This window comes from Anthonomus grandis, chromosome 10 (genome assembly GCF_022605725.1).
Source record: "Anthonomus grandis grandis chromosome 10, icAntGran1.3, whole genome shotgun sequence".
Classification (NCBI taxonomy): Eukaryota; Metazoa; Arthropoda; class Insecta; order Coleoptera; family Curculionidae; genus Anthonomus; species Anthonomus grandis.
The window spans coordinates 15,209,065-15,229,584 of record NC_065555.1 but is presented as its reverse complement, the minus strand read 5'-3'; the positions used below and the strand labels follow the sequence as shown (position 1 = coordinate 15,229,584).

Genomic DNA, 20,520 nt, shown 5'->3' with positions numbered 1-20,520 from the left:
TTCTAAAAATGGACATTTTCGAAAGAAAAAGAAAAAATAGTAAAAAACATGGGGCTTTACGTATATTCAAAATGATTTCATAGAAAAACAATATAAAATTTTGCCATTTAAACATGTATATCATGCGACAATAAATACGACATAGGCACACGGACTAGTTAGTGCGGCATCTGCGACACATCAAAGATTCTATTAGATCTCTGAACTGGACTTTACTGAACATAAGCAAATCTGAATTGCAAAGAATTTATCACGCCAACGATATTAAAGCATTCAAACCAAGGTTAGAAATAATTAAAATAAATAAAAATAAATAAAATATATAATAAAGCGCGCCGTTTATTATTTTCTACTTGGTTAGGCGATACAATTTTAGAGAACATTGATTTTCATAAAAAAATTATATTCTTGGATAAATCTTCTTTCACAAATGATGTAATGAATGACAAATGATCTCAAATTTCATCTCAAAATTGTCGGTTTTGATCCCATGAAACGCCAAACTTTGTAATCCATGGCAATAGGCAATATTTTCAAAAAGTCAATGTATGGTGCGCCATCTCTTACCATTTAGGTCTTAATCAAAAAACGTATTTTCAAATTTTGAAAAGATTTTTTTGAATAATACTTAGGATCTTTACCAGTTAATCAAAGAATAAATCTTTATTTTCAACACGACGGCTATCCAGCGCACTCCACTATTCGAGTAGCAGAATGGTTGAATAGAACTTTTCCGAATCAATGGATTGGAAGACGCGGCCCTATTGAGTGGCCGCCAAGGTCACCTAAGTTAATAATTTCTGATTCCTATTTATAGGGCCGGCTCAAGCAAATTGTTTATTCCGAACCTTTACTAAATGGCAGGGAATTACTAAAACAAAGAATTAGAGATGCTTGTAATTCAATTTCCTTGTTAAATTAGACGTACTATGTACATTTTATTACAAACATATTTTTGAGGATAGGTTGTAACTTTTAGATCAGTGATTTAACTATTAGATAAATAAATTAGTTAGTTTTTCTTTAATAAATAAATATGAATAAAAAAATTAATTGGTACACAAAACGTAAAAATCAAAGTAGGCCTATGGTTATGAAATTCGGTATTTGGGCATAATTTTGCACTTTAAATAACTTTACATAACACTATTTTACCTACTCATAAAATTTAACAAATACTCCTATCAAAAAATGCTTTATTTAAAAAAAATAAAAATATGCTAAATTTTATTGTTTAATCAAGCAGGGCTGGATACCAAATGGTCAAATTTCAACTACAAAATTTTTTGTCATTTTTACATATAAATTCGCTCATCCTGGGACACACTGTAGATATTCCCTTAGAAAGAGAATCAGTCATCTTTGTAGGATCATCTAGCACTTCTCTAGGATAATTAGCCAAACTTTAAAAGCGTTCTCAAATATTCTTGAGCCAACAATTATATAGTCAATCTGGACCTGGCGATTTCCAATTGCTGGCCTTTCTGATGGACTGAAAAACTTCCTTAGCTGTAAACTCATATAGGCAAGTATATATCCAATTCACGATACTCTTTGTTGAACATTTAGACACCATCTTATAGTGAGCCTAGTATGACTATATAAAGCTATGGTAGTCATAGAAACCATTAGGGTTGGGTGGCACTTGTGAAATTGTTTGATTTGAAGACTGTTATTTGAGATTTCTCAAAAAAATTATTTCTGTCTTATGTGTAATTTGTCTTGTTGTTTCCTCTTAAATTGATTATGCTTTCGCAAAAAGGATAAAAAAAGGATCTTTCCGTTCCTGAAGCTTGTAATGGTGTTGTGACTAAGTCAGGTTTATTCCTGCTGGTTGTGCCATAGCTGTTGTTTATCTAACTATCAAATATATTAAATATACCTGATACGAATATACTTATCAAATATATTTGATTTTGCACGAAGTTTCTTCAAATTTTACTCTAAACGTATTTTCCAAGCAGGACTATCTGGTTCCGTGGTGAGTTCGATGATGGTAACGGAAGAGCAATAAATCAAGAGATGAATTCCTTCTAAAGTTCGGGGCCTATTTAGATGAGATTGCAACGCTTTATTTGTCCCTTCTATGTATTTCTTTGCTTTAAAGACATTTTACAGCTTTGCCAAGTTAGATACAATATAATAAGAAAGAAACCTAGAAAGCTGATTCATGTTCTCTGACGTGACGTTACTGACAATTTCCTCTATGGTATTACTCACTTTTCGTCTAAGGGCCTCCAGTTCCACTCGAGTTCCACTAGTTTTTCTTAATTATAACATTTTTATGATCAGCTACGTTTTAACATAGGAAAACCCATGTAAATTTTAAGAGGGTCAATTATTGGCTTCCCTGTACATTTTATAGAAAAAATGTAAGATAACTTTTTAAAGAGATCAATCTGGCAAACCCTTATGCAAAGTTTAAAAAATTTTAATAAGCGAATCTTAAATTATTCAATTAAATGTATTTGCAAAATTTCGGTTCAGATAAAACCAAACGGGCACCAGTAAAATGAATATTGTCACTGACGTGAGGAAAAGTGTCAATAAATCAGTGACAGTCGATATTTGAAAATAAGTATGAATTATTCAATCAACGAAAAAATAGCCATAAATAAGTGACATTAAGCGGGAAACAATTTAAGAGCAGTATCTAAAATGTTTTCAGTTTATTTCCTTACCAAGCCCATTCCGTCCATTTTAACTATTAAACGTATTGTCAATAAGTTCGTCAAGAGTCCAAAGATACCGTAATAAATAATTATAAATGTTCAACTCAGGATATCGAAAATAAAGCCGAAGAAACAGAAAACAGAGATCTTAATATTCTACTGAGTGTGGAGGACAACAAGATGATTAGTACGAGGGTTCTTGGACAAAAGGTGAATAAACATCATACAACGGTATTGCGCACTTTAAAAAAAACACAAATATTATTCGTATAAATTCGAAAATCAAGAGCTGCAGGAAGAAGATAAAGAGCGAAGAATGGCATTTTGTTTTAAAATGATGGAAAGAGCAAATAATGATAGGAATTTTTTAAGAAATATTTATTTTACCGATGAATATACATTTACCCTCAACAATAAACCAAATGTTCTGAATTGCCGGTATTGGAGCCAAGAAAATGAACATCGCTTTGTTCATACTCGGACACAATATCCCCAAAAAACCAATGTATTCGTGGGAATTATCGGACACCATATCATTGGACCCTTTTTTATGGACTATAACCTACAGGCTGAAACCTATTAGGACTTATTTTAAAATCAAATTGGATCCGCCTTGGAAGAAGTTGTTCAGGAAGATCAAATGATCTGGTCCCAAATGGATGGTTGCCCGGCCCATAATGCCCCTATGGTTAGAGAGTGCTTGGAAAATGCTTTTAACGGCAATATTATTGGTCCACGGTGCCGGATACTTTAGCCAGCCAGGTCACCTGATCTTTCACCGAATGACTTCTTTTTGTGGGGTCATTTAAAAAGTGTCATTCATAAAAGTGTAAAATTTGAGAATCTAAATCAGTTACAAAACGCTATTTCGTTAGAATGTAATAAAATTTCCCAATATCAACTTAGTAACGTTAGAAATGAATTTTATGATCAGTTAGGATATTGTTTAGCTGTTAATGGAGGGTTGTTTGAACATTCGATTAATTGATGTTTTTATTTAATTTTATTTAATGTAATTTTATGTAGTTCTGGATGTCTTCGGGTGAATTTGGCGTATAGGAATTGTCTTTAACCTAAAAGTGGGTTGTCGTCGCACTAGTTGACGCAAAAGAAAGCTTACATAATATCTGGATTTAGCTCGTCGTTTCATTATTATTATTATTATAGTTTCATAACATATGACGTGCATATATACTAAAAATGGGAAAATAAACGTAGGGTAACGGGTTCAGTCATTGGCCACTTAAGGGATTGCGAATTATATTAACCTTGTAAATGGGAAAGTCTTTAAATAAAATATTTTTAATGGATGTTTTAATAATAAGAAAACACCAAATTTTATAAAAAATCAATTTATTTTAAGTAAAATAACATTGGGTATAAAAAATTAACACAAATTTAAAAACTTATAAAACTTCACAGTTAATGGCTATACAAATATAGTTATTGGCATGTAAAATTACAGTTATTGGCCATTATAAATTTCTTTATGTTTTACCTATCTATTATTGATTTATAATATCTTAAAAATTGAATATGTTATTGTAGCAATAATACCTGCTATCGCACCTAGGGCATTATAAGGGGGCATTATGATAATGCTCGGAAATTTTATTGCTTATGCAATTTTATTTCTCTCATAATAAAGGATAAACATCCATTTTATACAAAAATAATTTTAATGGACAATTTACAAACTATACAAAATAGCGTTAGTGCTGCCACCTCTATCATCACAAAAGACACCGACCATTCTATAGTGGGATCAGCTACATTTTCCGGGACATTTCAAAATTGTAATTTTTATTTTAGAAATAAAGTTTTTTATTAAATTTAAGGCGCCTAAATCTTCTTCAATGATAGTAAAACTTTCTTAAGTTGAAGTTTTAGTTTCTGGTACCTTTATAACCAAGACCATTCTTCTATCTTCAATATCAACAATTGTCATTTTGACCAACTCATCTCGTCTTAAACCTCCAAAAACACCAATAACCAATATGACTTTGTGTACCAAGTAGATATCATCAGGAGTCTTCTTAATAAATGTTATTATTTATTCTCCTTCCAAAACTTTAGACTTCTTCGGGATATATCTTTTCGATTTAACTTAAAAAAAAAAGAGACGATGGTATTGCGAGATGTCTATACTTTTATAGACCATTAACGTAGACCTTTAGGAATACTTGGTTCAGAGAGGGTCCAGAAGAGGACTGTATTTTTCCGACTAAAAATATTAGAATTTGTTAAATATATGTACCTATTAAAATAAAATCAATACCTTACCAGTTCCTGAAAATATGCCATTAGAATGGTTTCGGTTACTAGAACAATTTGCGTTGGCATCTTTTTAAATACCAAATATGCCATACTCCCGATCATACTGTTGCCTTGATTTTACTGGCAAAAGATTTTCGGTCGCTTTTATGGCGACCTTCCTCTTGTATTGTGGAATTTCTTCCATTTTAAGCAAATATTTAAACAAAAAATGCCAACTGACTAACTGACAGAAACATCAAAGTCAAACTTAAATAATCACTGCAAGTCACTTGATAAATTTCTGTAGGTAGGTATGTACGTATACCAACCTGTACAGGTAGACCCTATTTTTTAAATTAAAATTAACATTATTTTTGTTCATAAAAATCAATTTTTAGGTAAAACATAAAGCATTGTATGCACCACGGGCATTGTTAGACTCTAATGCCCATCAGGCGAAAACTTATACCCTCTACTATTTCCACCTTCCAGGCATTATCGTCCTTACAATGCCCTTGATAGATAAATAGCTATTATTGTTTTATGTTTTTTTTATTATAGCATGTAGAGTACACAAAATCTTCGAAGTTTTCAATGTCTTATTGTTTCTTTGCACAAGTGCCGATATGATAACTTCTAACACAAAATTGACATCTTATTCCAACTTTGGATTTAGTCTTATTACGAACAAGAATAACATATTCCAGTATACAAGAGATTCTTTACAGATGGGTTGGTGTCTTCTGAGTGTTTCACTGTTTTATCTGAGAGAATACGTATTTTTTCCTGTTCTGGATACCTATTAATTTCAAAAAATAACTTTCTTTTAGCCGACTCACCAGCATGTTTTTCTATCCTGATTTCCAAATTAGCATATTTGCTGTTCAAAACATCAAAAAATGTGTCATCTATTGTGATATTGATATTTTTCTCTACAGAATCAGGAAATTTGTTCTGTTCTGTGAATAATTCTTGGCTATCATCTTTGGGGCGAAGTACTTCTGGTATGTGCACTCTAACTCCACTTGTTAAAGTAGTGCTTTTAATTGTATGACTGGAAAGTGTATCTGCCTTTAAAATATCTATGTCTACAGTATCACCTGCATCAACGTTCAGATCTCAGGAACTATTATTTAGATCATAATAAAACTTTTCTTTGCTGCTGCTTCCAATTTGATCTACTCGTTTGTCAGTAGATAAAGCAACAATTTATTTTTTCTTTAGAACAGTTTGACTTTTTTTGCTCTCAGCATTGTCTTTTGTGGCATTTTTTTTAATTACTTTGATCTTGGTGTTTTTGTTTTTTTGACTTGTTTGTTTGTTAGCTTTTGCATTAATTCGCTTTTATTTCCGTTCTAATTTTATTTTTTCTTGCTCTGCTTTTTCTTCAATTTTACGCCTCTCTGCATGTTGACGATCCGAAGAAGTGAGCACAAAAAGAAACCTTTCTGTTTGTTTTTTACCCTTTCTTTCTGGGGTTTTTGGACAAAAAAAGTATTTTTCTATTGAGGTGTCAGTTTCTTTAGACAATGAATAATTATCCTGTGGTAATTTTTTGTTCAGAAGCATCTCCAAAGGATTGATTATGTAAAGGAATATTGGATGTCGATGGAATATCTAAAGCCATTATATTATCTTTTGTGATATTGGTACTGTCTTTTATGCCGGTGAAATCACCGTTTTCTGGAAGTTGTACTCTAAAATCCAAAAGTAGATCGTCTTTCGTGATAATAGGGATATCTTGTACGTTGCATATGATTTTATTGCTCTTTGGAGGCTCAAGTGAAATATCTGAAGATATATGTGTGGAAATCTTTAATTTTGTACATATTTTTTTTATCATACCTTATCTTCTTAATGCAATAAATATCTCTTATATTATTTACAAACGAGACCACCCAAAGTAACAAATAAAAACAAACGGCAAAGCATTTCTAATAATAATCGTCGCGGCAAGCCGCCAAAGGCAATAACATGGAAATCGAAGCGTTTTTAAGAAACGGCTTTCTTTGCGGTAGTTCCAGGTATTCGAGTTCGAAGCCGAAATGTTGATGTAAGAACAAAATCGGGGGTTTTTACTTTTAGTCTCTGTTTAGATTTGAGTAGCGAAAGTTGCGCGGCGGGACGTTAAAAAATATTACGACGATAACGACGAAACGACGTTTATATATTAAAAGTTTTTCCCGAAAAGACGGAAAATCAAGAGACGCTTGATTTATTATCGGGAGTGCTTTTATCTGTCTTGACATCATAATCTAGACGGGGTTTTGGTGTTATGATTTATTTAAGATATAAGACGAATAAATTTAAGAGGTTACTCAAGACGTGAGTACAGAAGTATTCTTTCTTAGATGTTTATTTCAAATAATCATCCGTTGTTCATGTTGGTTTGGCTGTGTTACCGCTGTGTCGAATCTTTGTTAGATTGTTTGTGCTGCTGTTTGTAAAATCCGTATAACTTTTGACTTTATTATTAAACCTTATTTAATTGATACCAGAAACTTTTATTATCATAACCCTAGACATTGATAAATTCCTACATTTTTGGGGGCTCAGCCGGGATAAGGTTAGATAAAGTTAATACGGATTTCGCAGGACTGACATGAACGAAATTTCTGTGCCGAAGAAATTAAAGACGGTATATCACGGTAGTGACTTTTCTGTGGACACTGCAATGCTGGAGCTTCGTTGCATTTTTTTTATTATGAACTTGGACTGAGATAGGATCAGAGCGGTATAGCCAAAAGCTTTGTGACGTTGAAGCTTTATGTGTCATAGTAATTGGGTAATGAAGGTAAAGCTTAAGAAGATCCTTGACGTCGTAATAAGGTATGATGCATGCCCGTAGAATTTTGCTTGTAGCTGTTGTTTTTTGCTGGATTGTGCCAACAAAGAAAAATACCAAGGAAATAGGTATCGGAACTATATTTTCTTCTAAGGACAAATATTGTTTTAAAATATAGGTTAATCTTTAGGTTTTACCACTTTTACCTAAGATATTTTATGACTTGCAATTTTATATACATTGCAATAATTGCTGTTTTATTGTAAGTTTTGTAATGCATGAGATATTTTAATTATTTGTTTTTGTGTTTAAAAGACGTGTTTAATTTTAAGATTAAAGTAAGGCGCGAGGTTTTATTTTTGAGAATATTTTTAGCTTTTTTTTTTAAGAAAAATACCTAACACAAAACCTCTTTTGGGTTGTTAGTCACAGACGGACGTTTTATTTTATTTTTTTTTTACGAAAAGAAAGAAGTTATTTACTTTACATATTTTTCGTTTTTTGGTTTTGCGTTGTTTTCGGGTTTGTTTAATTTTTTTTTTGGGGTTGTGTTAAAATAAAGATGGCTACGCTTGATGAAATTAGTAAAGTTGCGCAAAATATTACGAATGCGAAATATAAGACGGTAAAATTGTTACATGTTATTGCCTATGGTAACGAAGGTGAACCGCGAAAAGTGAGGAAAAATTTGCGTAAATTTTCTGGTTTCGGGTTAGGCTCAGATTCTAGTGAGTTGCGGGAGAAAATAGAGGAAGTTACGAATAAGTTTCAGTTAGGTGATCTTGTAACTGTGTGTGGTGTGTTAGATCTAAAATACAGTGGTACCCATGGTGAAGTGGCAACTAGATTGTGTTCTTTTCTTAATGACTTAAAATTTGACGAGAATAATGACGACGGTGAAAATGAGGGCCAGGAAGAAGACGAAAGTTCTGACGATGAGAACGCGATAGAGTTAGAAGACGATGAATCGTTAGAGGAAGATTTTACAAATCATATTCCAAAAAGGACAAGTAAGAGTAAAAGCTCTTTTTCTCTGACATTTAGAGACATAGAGGACAGTATCCGCATTTTTGATGGCAAAGACGATTACCCCATCAATAAATGGATCACAGATTTTGAAGAAATAGCTCATATAACTGGGTGGAATGAGCTTCAAAAGTTGATTTTTGCAAAAAAATCGTTATTAGGTCTGGCTAAGTTGTACATTCAGACTGAGAGTGGAATTAAGTCGTGGGATGCATTGAAAAAGAAACTCAGACAGGAATTTGAAGTTAAGGTCTCGAGTGCTCAAGTGCATAAAATGCTTACGGCAAGGAAGAAGAATAGCTCAGAGTCAGTACAAGAATATGTTCTTGTTATGCGCGAGATAGGCAGTAGAGCTAATATTGAACCTGAAGCTGTAATCCAGTATATAATAGATGGTATACAGGATGAGTCATCAAACAAGATAGTGCTTTATGGAGCACGAAACTTTATTGATTTTAAAGAGAAAATAAAGTTGTACGATCAGATTAAGCGAAAAAGCACACAAACTCATGGATCAAGTACACATATGAGTGCAAACTCAACTCAGAGGAAAGTAGGAAATAATTTTAATAAAGGATTTCAACGTGATGTAAAGAAAGAAATGAACTATGATGTAAAAAAGAAAGAGGTAAATTTTAGTTGTTTTAATTGTGGAGATAGAGGTCACAGATCTAAAGATTGCCCAAATAGGAGTAAAGGAGCGAAGTGTTTTAAGTGCAATGCTTTCGGACATATAGCTTCTCAGTGTGCGAACAAGGATGTGAAATCTAAAAATAATGTTGCCATAATTAATATCAAGCCAAAAAGTGCCATTTGCGTAAATTTTGGTGATTTTAAAGTTGATGCTCTTTTTGATACCGGGAGTGACATCAATGCTGTACGTGAAGATGTGTTTAACAGTAACTTTGTAAGTGATGTGCTCTCAAAAGATGTGATTACGGTAAGTGGTTTAGGTGCAAAGAAAGTTTACACGTTAGGATCATTTTCAAGAACTGTAGACATTGGTGGAGAGGATTTTGACATTCTATTTCACGTTGTTCCAAAAGATATGCTTAATTTCCAGGTGATTCTAGGAAATGAATTGCTTGAACAAGCGCATGTACACATAGGGGAAGATGGAGTAGTGGTGTGTAAAAAGGAAAACCAGAATTTTCTAATGAAAATATCGATAGACAAAAACGACGTAATTGAGAATGCGCCTGACCTGACGCACCTCGAATCGGTAGATCATAAGAAGATGATTAAACAAATGATTGAAGACTATCAGCCAAGAAAAACCAAGACGACAGATATCCAAATGAAGATTATATTGAAAAGTGAAGAGCCCATATATCAAAGACCTAGGAGACTATCTGTAACAGAGAAAATAGAAGTCGACAAACAAATTGCTGAATGGTTAGAGGATGGAATTATTAGAGAAAGTAGTTCTGATTTCGCAAGTCCGATCGTTTTAGTTCGGAAAAAGGATGGTTCTGTCAGAATTTGTTGCGATTACCGAAAAATAAACAAGACCATAATAAAGGATCGATTTCCTTTACCCCTTATGGAAGACGTCTTAGAACAACTAGGGAATGCAAAGATTTTTACCACAATTGATCTGAAAAATGGATTTTTTCACGTTGATGTGGCAGAAGATAGCATTAAATTTACATCTTTTATAACACCAAGCGGACAGTACGAGTTTCTCAAATGTCCATTTGGGTTGTGCAATAGCCCGGCCGTATTTCAGAGGTTTATCAGTTTTATTTTTCGACCTTTAACAGCAAGGAATATAGTGACATACTACATGGATGATCTGATAATACCAAGTACGACGTATGAAGAAGGGATTCAGCGGCTTAAGGAAGTTTTAGAAGTAGCTAAGGATTATGGTCTGGAAATAAAATGGAAAAAGTGTCAATTTCTAAAGAAGAGAGTGCAGTTCTTAGGGTTTATTATTGAAGACGGAAAAACTCAACCATCGGAGGAGAAAACCCTAGCAATTAAACATTTTAAAAAACCCTCAAATATTAAACAGCTGCAATCGTATTTAGGTCTTACAGGATACTTTAGAAAATTTATTCCATCGTATTCATTAGTGGCTAAACCATTAAGTGATATGTTAAGGAAAGACATTGTTTTCGGATTTGGAAAGCAGCAGGAACAAGCGTTCGATACACTTAAAGATCTGCTAACAAGTTATCCTGTTCTACGTATTTTCCAGCGAGGACTTCCCACAGAGGTGCATACAGATGCTAGCATACATGGGTATGGTGCATGTCTGATGCAAAGATCTAGTGACGATAACCAACTGCATCCTGTTTACTTTTTAAGTAAAAAAACGACGCCTGCAGAGGAAAAATATACATCGTATGAGTTGGAAGTATTGGCGGTAATCACTGCTGTCAAGAAGTTTAGGATATACTTGCTTGGTTCAAAATTTAAGATCATAACAGATTGTGCTGCATTCCAGAAGACAATGGATAAGAAAGACTTGACCACAAGAGTAGCTAGATGGGCGCTCTTATTGGAGGAATACGACTATGAGATTGAACACCGAAAAGGAAAGCGTATGCCTCATGTGGATGCACTAAGTCGTTTTCCTCAAATCATGGTGATAACAGATGACGAAAGCACAAGACATAGAGTCAAGAATGCACAAGATCTAGACGAGCATATAATTGCTATTAAGAAGATTTTAGAAAGTGAAGAATATGGTGACTATTTTGTAAGAAATGACCTGTTATATAAATTTCAAGACGGCCTTGAATTATTCGTAATACCGAAAAAAATGCAAACTGAGATAATCAAGACAGTGCATGACGAGGGACATTTTGCGGTAAAGAAGACTGAGGAAATATTAAAAGGCCAATTTGTTATTCCCAAGTTAAAAGATAAGATCCAGTCTGTAATTGCGAACTGCGTACCCTGCATTCTAGGAAATAGGAAAGAGGGTAAGCAAGAAGGACTGCTACATCCTATCCCAAAGCAAGAAGGTCCATTGCACACATATCATGCCGACCATTTAGGGCCCATACCATTAACGAATAAAAACTATCAGTATATTCTAGCGATCATTGATGAGTTTACAAAGTTTGTGTGGCTGTACCCTACAAAATCAACATCAGCTAAGGAAACAATAAGTTGTTTTGTTAAACAACAGAAAATTTTTGGAAATCCCAATAGAATTATCACAGACAAAGGCACTGCATTTACTGCAAACGATTTTGAGGAGTACTGTGCTGAAGAAAAAATTTGTCATTTAACCATAACAACAGGAGTAGCTCGCGGAAATGGGCAAATAGAGAGAATTAACCGAATAATAATAGCAGTTCTCACTAAGTTGAGTATTGATGACCCAAGTAAATGGTACAATTATATCGATAGAGTACAAAGGGCACTGAACTCGACTTATCAGAGAAGTATAAATACGACTCCTTTCGAAGTTTTAATAGGAGTCAAAATGAAGAGAAAGGAGGACTTAGAATTAAAACATTTGATCGAGGAAGAAGCAAGAATACAATTTTCTGATCAGAGGAATGAACTCAGGAAGGAGTGTAAGAAACAACTAGTAAAGGTTCAGGAAGAAAACACAAAAGGGTATAATTTGAGAAGAAAGAAAGCCAAGGCGTATAAGGAAGGTGATTTGGTCGCCATTAAAAGAACGCAGTTTGGAGGGGGATTGAAAATACATTCAAAATTTCTTGGACCGTATGAGGTGACAAAATCAAAAGGAAAAGAAAGATATGATGTTGTTAAGGTCGGTATCCATGAAGGTCCTATACGTATCACATCATGTGCTGAATTTATGAAGCCATGGATAGACAACCAGACAGAATCCGAGTCGGATTCTTAGTCAGTATGGCCGAGTGTGGAAATCTTTAATTTTGTACATATTTTTTTTATCATACCTTATCTTCTTAATGCAATAAATATCTCTTATATTATTTACAAACGAGACCACCCAAAGTAACAAATAAAAACAAACGGCAAAGCATTTCTAATAATAATCGTTGCGGCAAGCCGCCAAAGGCATGGAAATCGAAGCGTTTTTAAGAAACGGCTTTCTTTGCGGTAGTTCCAGGTATTCGAGTTCGAAGCCGAAATGTTGATGTAAGAACAAAATCGGGGGTTTTTACTTTTAGTCTCTGTTTAGATTTGAGTAGCGAAAGTAGCGCGGCGGGACGTTAAAAAATATTACGACGATAACGACGAAACGACGTTTATATATTAAAAGTTTTTCCCGAAAAGACGGAAAATCAAGAGACGCTTGATTTATTATCGGGAGTGCTTTTATCTGTCTTGACATCATAATCTAGACGGGGTTTTGGTGTTATGATTTATTTAAGATATAAGACGAATAAATTTAAGAGGTTACTCAAGACGTGAGTACAGAAGTATTCTTTCTTAGATGTTTATTTCAAATAATCATCCGTTGTTCATGTTGGTTTGGCTGTGTTACCGCTGTGTCGAATCTTTGTTAGATTGTTTGTGCTGCTGTTTGTAAAATCCGTATAACTTTTGACTTTATTATTAAACCTTATTTAATTGATACCAGAAACTTTTATTATCATAACCCTAGACATTGATAAATTCCTACATATGTTTTCTCTGGTGATAGAGATATCTTGTTTATCATTTGCAATTCCATTGGTTTCTGTAAGCTGTATTGTGGGTTGGTTAGTTTAAAATAAATTAAATATTCTGAAGAGCAATTTTGAATCTCCAATTAGTTCTTCGGAATTTTCTACACTTTCCAATTCTAATATTTTTGCGGCTCCGACCGTGTTTACAAAATCTTCGTATGTTACTGATTTTTTTGCAGAAATATTGCGATTAATATAAACATTAACGATGGAATCTGATTTTAATTCACTAATGGCTGTATTGAGTACCAATGCAAAATTCTCCTTGGTAACTACTGAGTTTGGATTATCTCGTCTAAACTTTAACACTGCCCGATTTCAATTCACCTTTAATGGTTTAAATGCAGCAACATCGGCTGGCTGCATAATTCTGATCTCGTTAGTATACAATGCTACTAAAATGTTTTGTAGCTTTAAACATAATTCACTAATTTGAATGTTTAAATGAGTTTTATGTCCACTAACAAACAAAATAACAGGAAATTTTGTGTTTTTCGCAACTAAGTATTTATATAAGACGTTTCCTATGTATACATAGAAGTTTTCATTTTTCATCCACCCCGTATCGCTACCTCCTACGCCCCATTCTCGTGGAACTGAATTTACGACATTGCTAGGAATCCGTTTATAAGGGTAAATAACCATTGGGGCTGTTACTTCTCTAGATGCTGCGAAAGTAAACATAATTGTCAAATTTAGTTTTGAGTGATGCTCTATTTGATATACGTTTTTGCTTCCCTTGACAGCTAACACTCGTTTATTCTTGGGTTACAAAAGAAAGCAGGTTTCATCCCCATTTAAAACACGTGAAGGGTCTTGAAGAACTTCACTGTAACCTTTACGATTCAAGTATTCTTGAACACTGGTAAACCATTTTTTTATATCTTTTTTTGACACAACTGAACTTGCTGCTGTTACTGCCTCTGGAGTTCTCTCGCTTAAATTTGGGTGTCGCTTTAAAAAGGATCTATAACAACCTCTACCGAGCAGATTGTCAGTCAAAGGATTGGCACGTGGATTTGCGTCCAGAAAACTTTTAACTGAATCTTGTATATCTTCCACTCTTACAAAAAAAGCTTTGTCTTGGCATGTTTTAATCCAATTCTCTAAACGATTCTCTTCCTCCAAAGAAAGAATAGGAATGAGGCCAAGGGTCGTTTTTCCATTAAATTTCTCGCTTGCTCTAAACTGTGTTGCTCTTGGCACATTAAAATATAGTAATTACTATATTTATTAAATACAGTCGTTGGCCACTAAATATTACTGCCAAAATATAAAACCTTACTTTTGAAACCACCAATAATCTAAGAAATACATTCTAAATCGCTGTAAAAGTGTAATATACAAATATAGAACAATAATATTACCAGGATAACTAACCTTGTTTATAGCTTCCCTTAAGAAATTCCTTGTAAAATCCTTAAAACTGGATGCACCTGTTAAGCTTCGAACAACACATGCCATAACAACAAGAAAATCTTGACTGAGACAGATGACAGTTAGAGAAAATAAATATCAATGTTGCCAGATTGCAATCCAAATAATAATTGTTCCTTTTAATTTTTAAAAACCTTAATATTTCGGAATTTTGTAAAAGTGGCAAATTACTAGTGGCCGGCCATCAACCCTACCCGTTACCCTACAACAGAATTGCCGCAAAGTAATTTTTATTTCATTTAAGCCTATTGCTTTAGAATTAATTTGTATATTAATAGATGCGATTTCTTTATCAGATCTTTTTTAATTTGTACTAAACGTGTATTTAAGTCTGCAAAAAGTTGATTTAGTAATTTTCACTTTCAGATATTCGTTACCTATTTTATTGTGTATTACGTCATATTATGTAAAAGTTTTTAAAAATGTTTCATAAAAACAGATAGTAATTTCTAAATTGATATTTATTAAAAAGGTCACGTAATACCTAATAAAATAGGTAACTAATTATAAATTCATCACAACGATATATATTTTATTTAAGATATTGGCTTTTGTAATTTTCTTTTCATTTGTCTTTTATGCTGCAGCTCTCAACGTTATTGATTAAATGTGTTTGTTTTTCGTTTCTTATAGTGTTAGTAGTAAAATTACGGAGTTCCTTATAAAAGTTTCAATGATTAGTGATTCCTTAAAATGGTCAAAGAAGAGACATGGTGTTCTTAAATATAAAGCTTTCACCTTCATCACCAAGAGATTTAGTAGAATTTTGTCAGAAATTATGACAGCCATACTGACTTCAATCTTCTAAGATACACAAATATAAACTGACAGGAATTAGTAGAACATTGACACAAGCTAGCAACTGATATATATTTTAAAAATATCTTACCCTTATGGTCAAATTCCCCGACAACACCTCAAACCTATACTTGGCTTTATCAAACTCATTTTCAGGACCAATAATGATTCCCGAATTTAATAAATGCCAATATTGGAAATTATGTGTGGGATCATTGCTTCTACATTCCAAAACGACCGTAGCGCCATGTGGTACTGTCCTTACTAAAACGTTGTCTGCATCTTCGATCTCTGATAGTGGTAAGGCGAGCACTGCTTTATGGGCAAGCGATAGAAAGAGAAGCAGGCAACATTTGCAATATTCCTGAAGAAACATCACTTGGGGCACTTTTTGCTCATACGATATTTTCACTGTAACAAAAAACACCAGTTTATAAGTAAAATTGATTTGAAGCTGAAATAGGATAAGTTACTGTTTATATATATACCTGTACTTAAAAGTAAATCCTATGAGTAAATCATCAATCAAAGTCCGAAATAGTAAGAGATTTAATCACAGATAAGCGAATTTCTTATCAGATTATGTTGCAATTTAAGTGTAATCTTATCCGAATGTATGTAATATGTTATTTATACTGTTGGAGGTGTGTTTTTCTAGATATTTGAAAAATTATATTTACATGTTTTTTTATGTTTTTAATAAATAAATTCAAGTTTAATGAATCAATGAGAAAAACGACTATATAAAAAACTATTTATTTATTTTCATAGAATATTTGGCTAAAATTTTAGAAGTAAAAAAAAATTTTGTAATTTTAAGGCAATTTAGGGCTTTCAGTTTTGCTTTATATTCCATTATTTACACTAAAACAAGCAAAAGAGATAAGAAAAAAATAAACGATCTTCTGCTGCATTTATGATTTCAAAAATATTGTTTAAGTCAAAGTTATATATTAAGAAATATAAAAAAAATTAAGAAAATATAAAACACTAAAAAAACAATTAAAAAACAGTTAGTAATAAAAGTTAAAATTTTATCAATGACAGTAAAAACAAAAACATTGAAAAGAAGCATCAGATCAGATTATCTACATAAAATCTCTCTAAGTTATAATATCCCTTATTTGCCAAGAGTGTGCCTTTGCTTAAATTTTTAGTGTAATCAGATATCTTATGTTTAAGGGTAAATGGCTGAAAAGTTATTATATAACTTAATATAACTTTTGATATAAGACACTATGGGTCGGAAATGCCTCAGAAGCAAAATACACGGGGTTGCAGTTTTTAAAAAAATTAAGAAGTTAATTTTTAGTTTTTTGACTGTTTAAGATATCGGTGTCATATTTTCTCAATAAAGCTACCAAATAAAGATGCTTTAAATGTAAAAAGTAAATTCATCATAGTAAGTCATTCATTTCAACCAGTGGCGTAGATCAGATAGGCATTAAAGTAATTTTTTAATAAAAAAAAATAGTACGCCACTGATAATCAAAAATTTTAAGAATCCTTGGTTTATTTAACAGAAAAAAAGATACCCTGCATCTTTTTCTTAAAAGGCACCATTTTATCAGAATTTAAAAATAAATAACTTTAATAAAAACTAAGGAAAAAAAAATTATTGGATAACGGTAAAAAATACTAAATTATAAATAATAATAATTAATAATTAATTTAAAAGGTGCTCAAGTGGCCGCCATTTTGTTGGATACAGAGCCTGCAGCGTAATGTTAAATTGTCGTGAATTATCTTAATAACTTCACCCCTATCTTTAATTTAGCCTGCAGCTACTGGCAATGCGAGCCACATGATTCTTTAACTGGTGTCAAGTAAATAAGTAGATGAAACTGATCCCATAAATAAGATTACAAGGATTTCAATTAGGGGTTCTCGCTGGCTAAGAAACCATGCAGGCCACCACAACCAAAAGCTTGGCAAATGTCTGGGTGTTTAGCCCCTTGTTGAAGATGGGTCAACAGATGTAGAACTCTTTGTTTTTTAATTGGATAAAGTTGGTGTCCAGCAATTTCTCATCGGATTCACTGAGTGTGCATATCCGCTAACTCAATGCCATGCAAATTGCAAAGAGGGACATGATAACAAAATAACTAATAGCTTTGACCGTTGCTAGGATATTTTTGACATACGAATCAAAACTTTGTTATAACGTCATCTTCTTGATTAATTTAAATAAGGTAGTTGTTCTGCCGTTGCTTTATTTTAAATGTTATGGAGCGATTTACGTGGAATGAATTGGCAGATATGCATTTAACCCTTGGTGAATCCAGAGGAAATGCTGTATTGGCTCGCGCGATTTATGCGGAACGTTTTCCTAATCGAATGGCCCCAGAGAGAAGATTTTTTCTTAAGGTCGACAGAAGTCTACGTGAGAGAGGACAATTACAAGTAAGTACCTACTTAAAAAAAATAAAAACAAAAAATTAACATGTACTTTTTGTTTTAGGTGAACCCAGGCATAAGAGTTCGTGCAAGACCTATTCGTGATAATGTTGAGGAGGAAATACTTCACAATATTGAAGAGGATCCAAATACAAGTACCCGAAAAATTGCTGATCACCTGAGGATAAGCCAAACGTTAGTTTGGAAAGTTTTGCATGATAACCATTTTTATCCATTTAAAAAACAAAAGGTTCAGCATCTGTTGCCCCAAGACTATGCTAATAGGTTCGCGTTTGCCACTTGGTACCTTTAACAAGGGGCTGAACACCCAGACATTCACCAAGCTATTTTGTTTAGTGATGAATCAACGTTTTGCCGAGAGGGACATTTCAACCCAAGAAACAATCATGTCTGGACTGATGAAAACCCTCACGCTAAATTTATCCGTGGCTACCAACAAAAATTCTCTGTGAATGTTTGAGCAGGCATTGTAGGGGAGAACTTGATTGGTCCGTATATTTTGCCAAGACGTCTCATTGCAGGGAATTATTTGATTTTTCTTCGTGATGTACTGCCTGAACTTTAAGAAGATGTGCCATTGGATGTTCGGCAAATAATGGTCGCGTTGTCAGGGAATATTTGAACCAAAGATATCCTAGACGTTGGATTGGGAGGGAAGGCCCAGTGGCTTGACCAGCGCGCTCCCCCGATTTAAATCCCTATGATTTTTATTTCTGGGGCTACTTGAAATCACTTGTGTATAAAAATAAAATAAATAACCATCAGGAATTGTGGCAAAATATTGTGGAAGGAGTCAATACCATCAGGGCCCAAGAAGAATCATTGTTTGAGGTCAGCCAAAATTCAAATAAAAGAATTAGACAATGTGTCCTAGTGGATGGTGAACATTTTGAACAATTATTATAATCAAGAGCTTTTGCTAATTTTATCGTTGTTAATTAAATTTTAGATTAAGTGTTCATACGCAACCTAATAAAAAAATGCGTTTATTTCGAAAACGGTCTACTTTTTGGAGATCAAAGAAGTATATCTTTTTTGACTAGAATTAAATGCTGTTTTATTATATTCACTCGCAAATGTACGTACAGGGAGGTCAAAAAAGTTATGACCTTTCTAATCACTCAATGTTGTTGTATGTGGTGCCATCTAGTGGCAATGGTAAAATAAATATCATATTCGTGTTCCTCATCCCAAATAATAAGAGTACGCCAAATAATAAATCTGTCCAGTGAATTCCAAAACATTTCAATAAGTGTTTGGTAAAAATTAGTTTTAACACCCCGTAGAACGAAAACCAATAACATTTTGCTCAGCGATATTGAGCTCAAACGGTTTATTTTCTTGTCAGGTATCCTATATTAACCTATGTACAATTAATTACGGGACACCCTGTATATAGATGCTGAGAAGTGCGACTGTCTACCAGTAATAACCGGTTATTACCTGATAATAAATTTGTATTTCTTAACAGTACGGTCGATAACCACAATTATTTTATTATAATATATAAGCCCCACAACTCCTTTTTTATTAAAGAAAATAAAATATTAATATGTTTTTTATATAATTAAGATCATGCCATTTATACTATAATAATGATTTTATAGGGCTTTCAATTCCTAAAAGATGGGAAAGGGTAAAAGAGTTAAAGTTATGCTCAAACTGTTTGTGTAAGGGACATTTCTCTAAAATGTGAGGGTTTTAAAAATGTAAGTTAAGGCATTACACATTATTGTATTCAAATTCTCAACGAAAGTCTAGTTTTGAAATTAAAAGTAAAACAGCAAAAGAAATTAATCAGACTTCATTAAAGGTCTCTCAGGAAATAGATAACTCTAAAATGGCTATTGCGCTGACAAGTCAGAATGCTAAAAGAGATTATGTTTTATTATCCACTGCAGAGACTTTGGTAAAAGGTAGTCAAAATAGATATTGTACTGCTCGGGCAGTTTAAAATGGTGGCAGTCAGTCATGACTTATTTCCGAGAGGTTTTGTAAGGAATTAGATTAACAAGTTTATAATGCAAATATGTCAGTAGTGAGAATAAATAATGAAGGTTATCGTATTAAAAAAAAGGTGTGAAGTAATAGTGTAAAGTATTAGTGTAATGAGTTCTCGTTAAATATTTCTTTCTTAGTGTAACCTAAAATTACCAAAAATTTACCCATGGTTGATATTGGCATTTCACAGTAGAATATACCTGCTAATATTGTTCTTGCTGACTAAAAATATTTCATATCTAATCAAATTGATTTAATAATAAATGTTTGATCAACCAATATGCTGATGACACTTCCATAATCTTGTCAGAACATCTGATTGAAGAACTATCTGTCAGAGCTTCTCAGGTGGTAGAGAGGATGCAGGAGTGGTGTGACAATCATGCTCTGAAGCTAAATGCTGATAAAACCGGGCTACTGACATTCTCCAAAACTTTACCTCAAAATTACCTACTAGTAAAGTTTGAAAAAAAGTCTCTTCGAGAGGTAGCTTCCTTAAAAT

General features: G+C 33.1%; 1 protein-coding gene across 2 annotated transcripts in view; it reads right to left on the bottom strand.

The window, feature by feature from the left end:
• Positions 1–20,520, bottom strand: part of LOC126741287 (uncharacterized) — a 90,669-nt gene that overhangs the window by 37,443 nt on the left and 32,706 nt on the right. For both annotated transcript variants that reach the window (XM_050447673.1, XM_050447674.1), the window contains one exon: positions 15,691–16,010. In XM_050447673.1, coding sequence (XP_050303630.1) covers positions 15,691–16,010 — 320 coding nt within the window. The remainder of the gene's footprint in view (positions 1–15,690; positions 16,011–20,520) is intronic.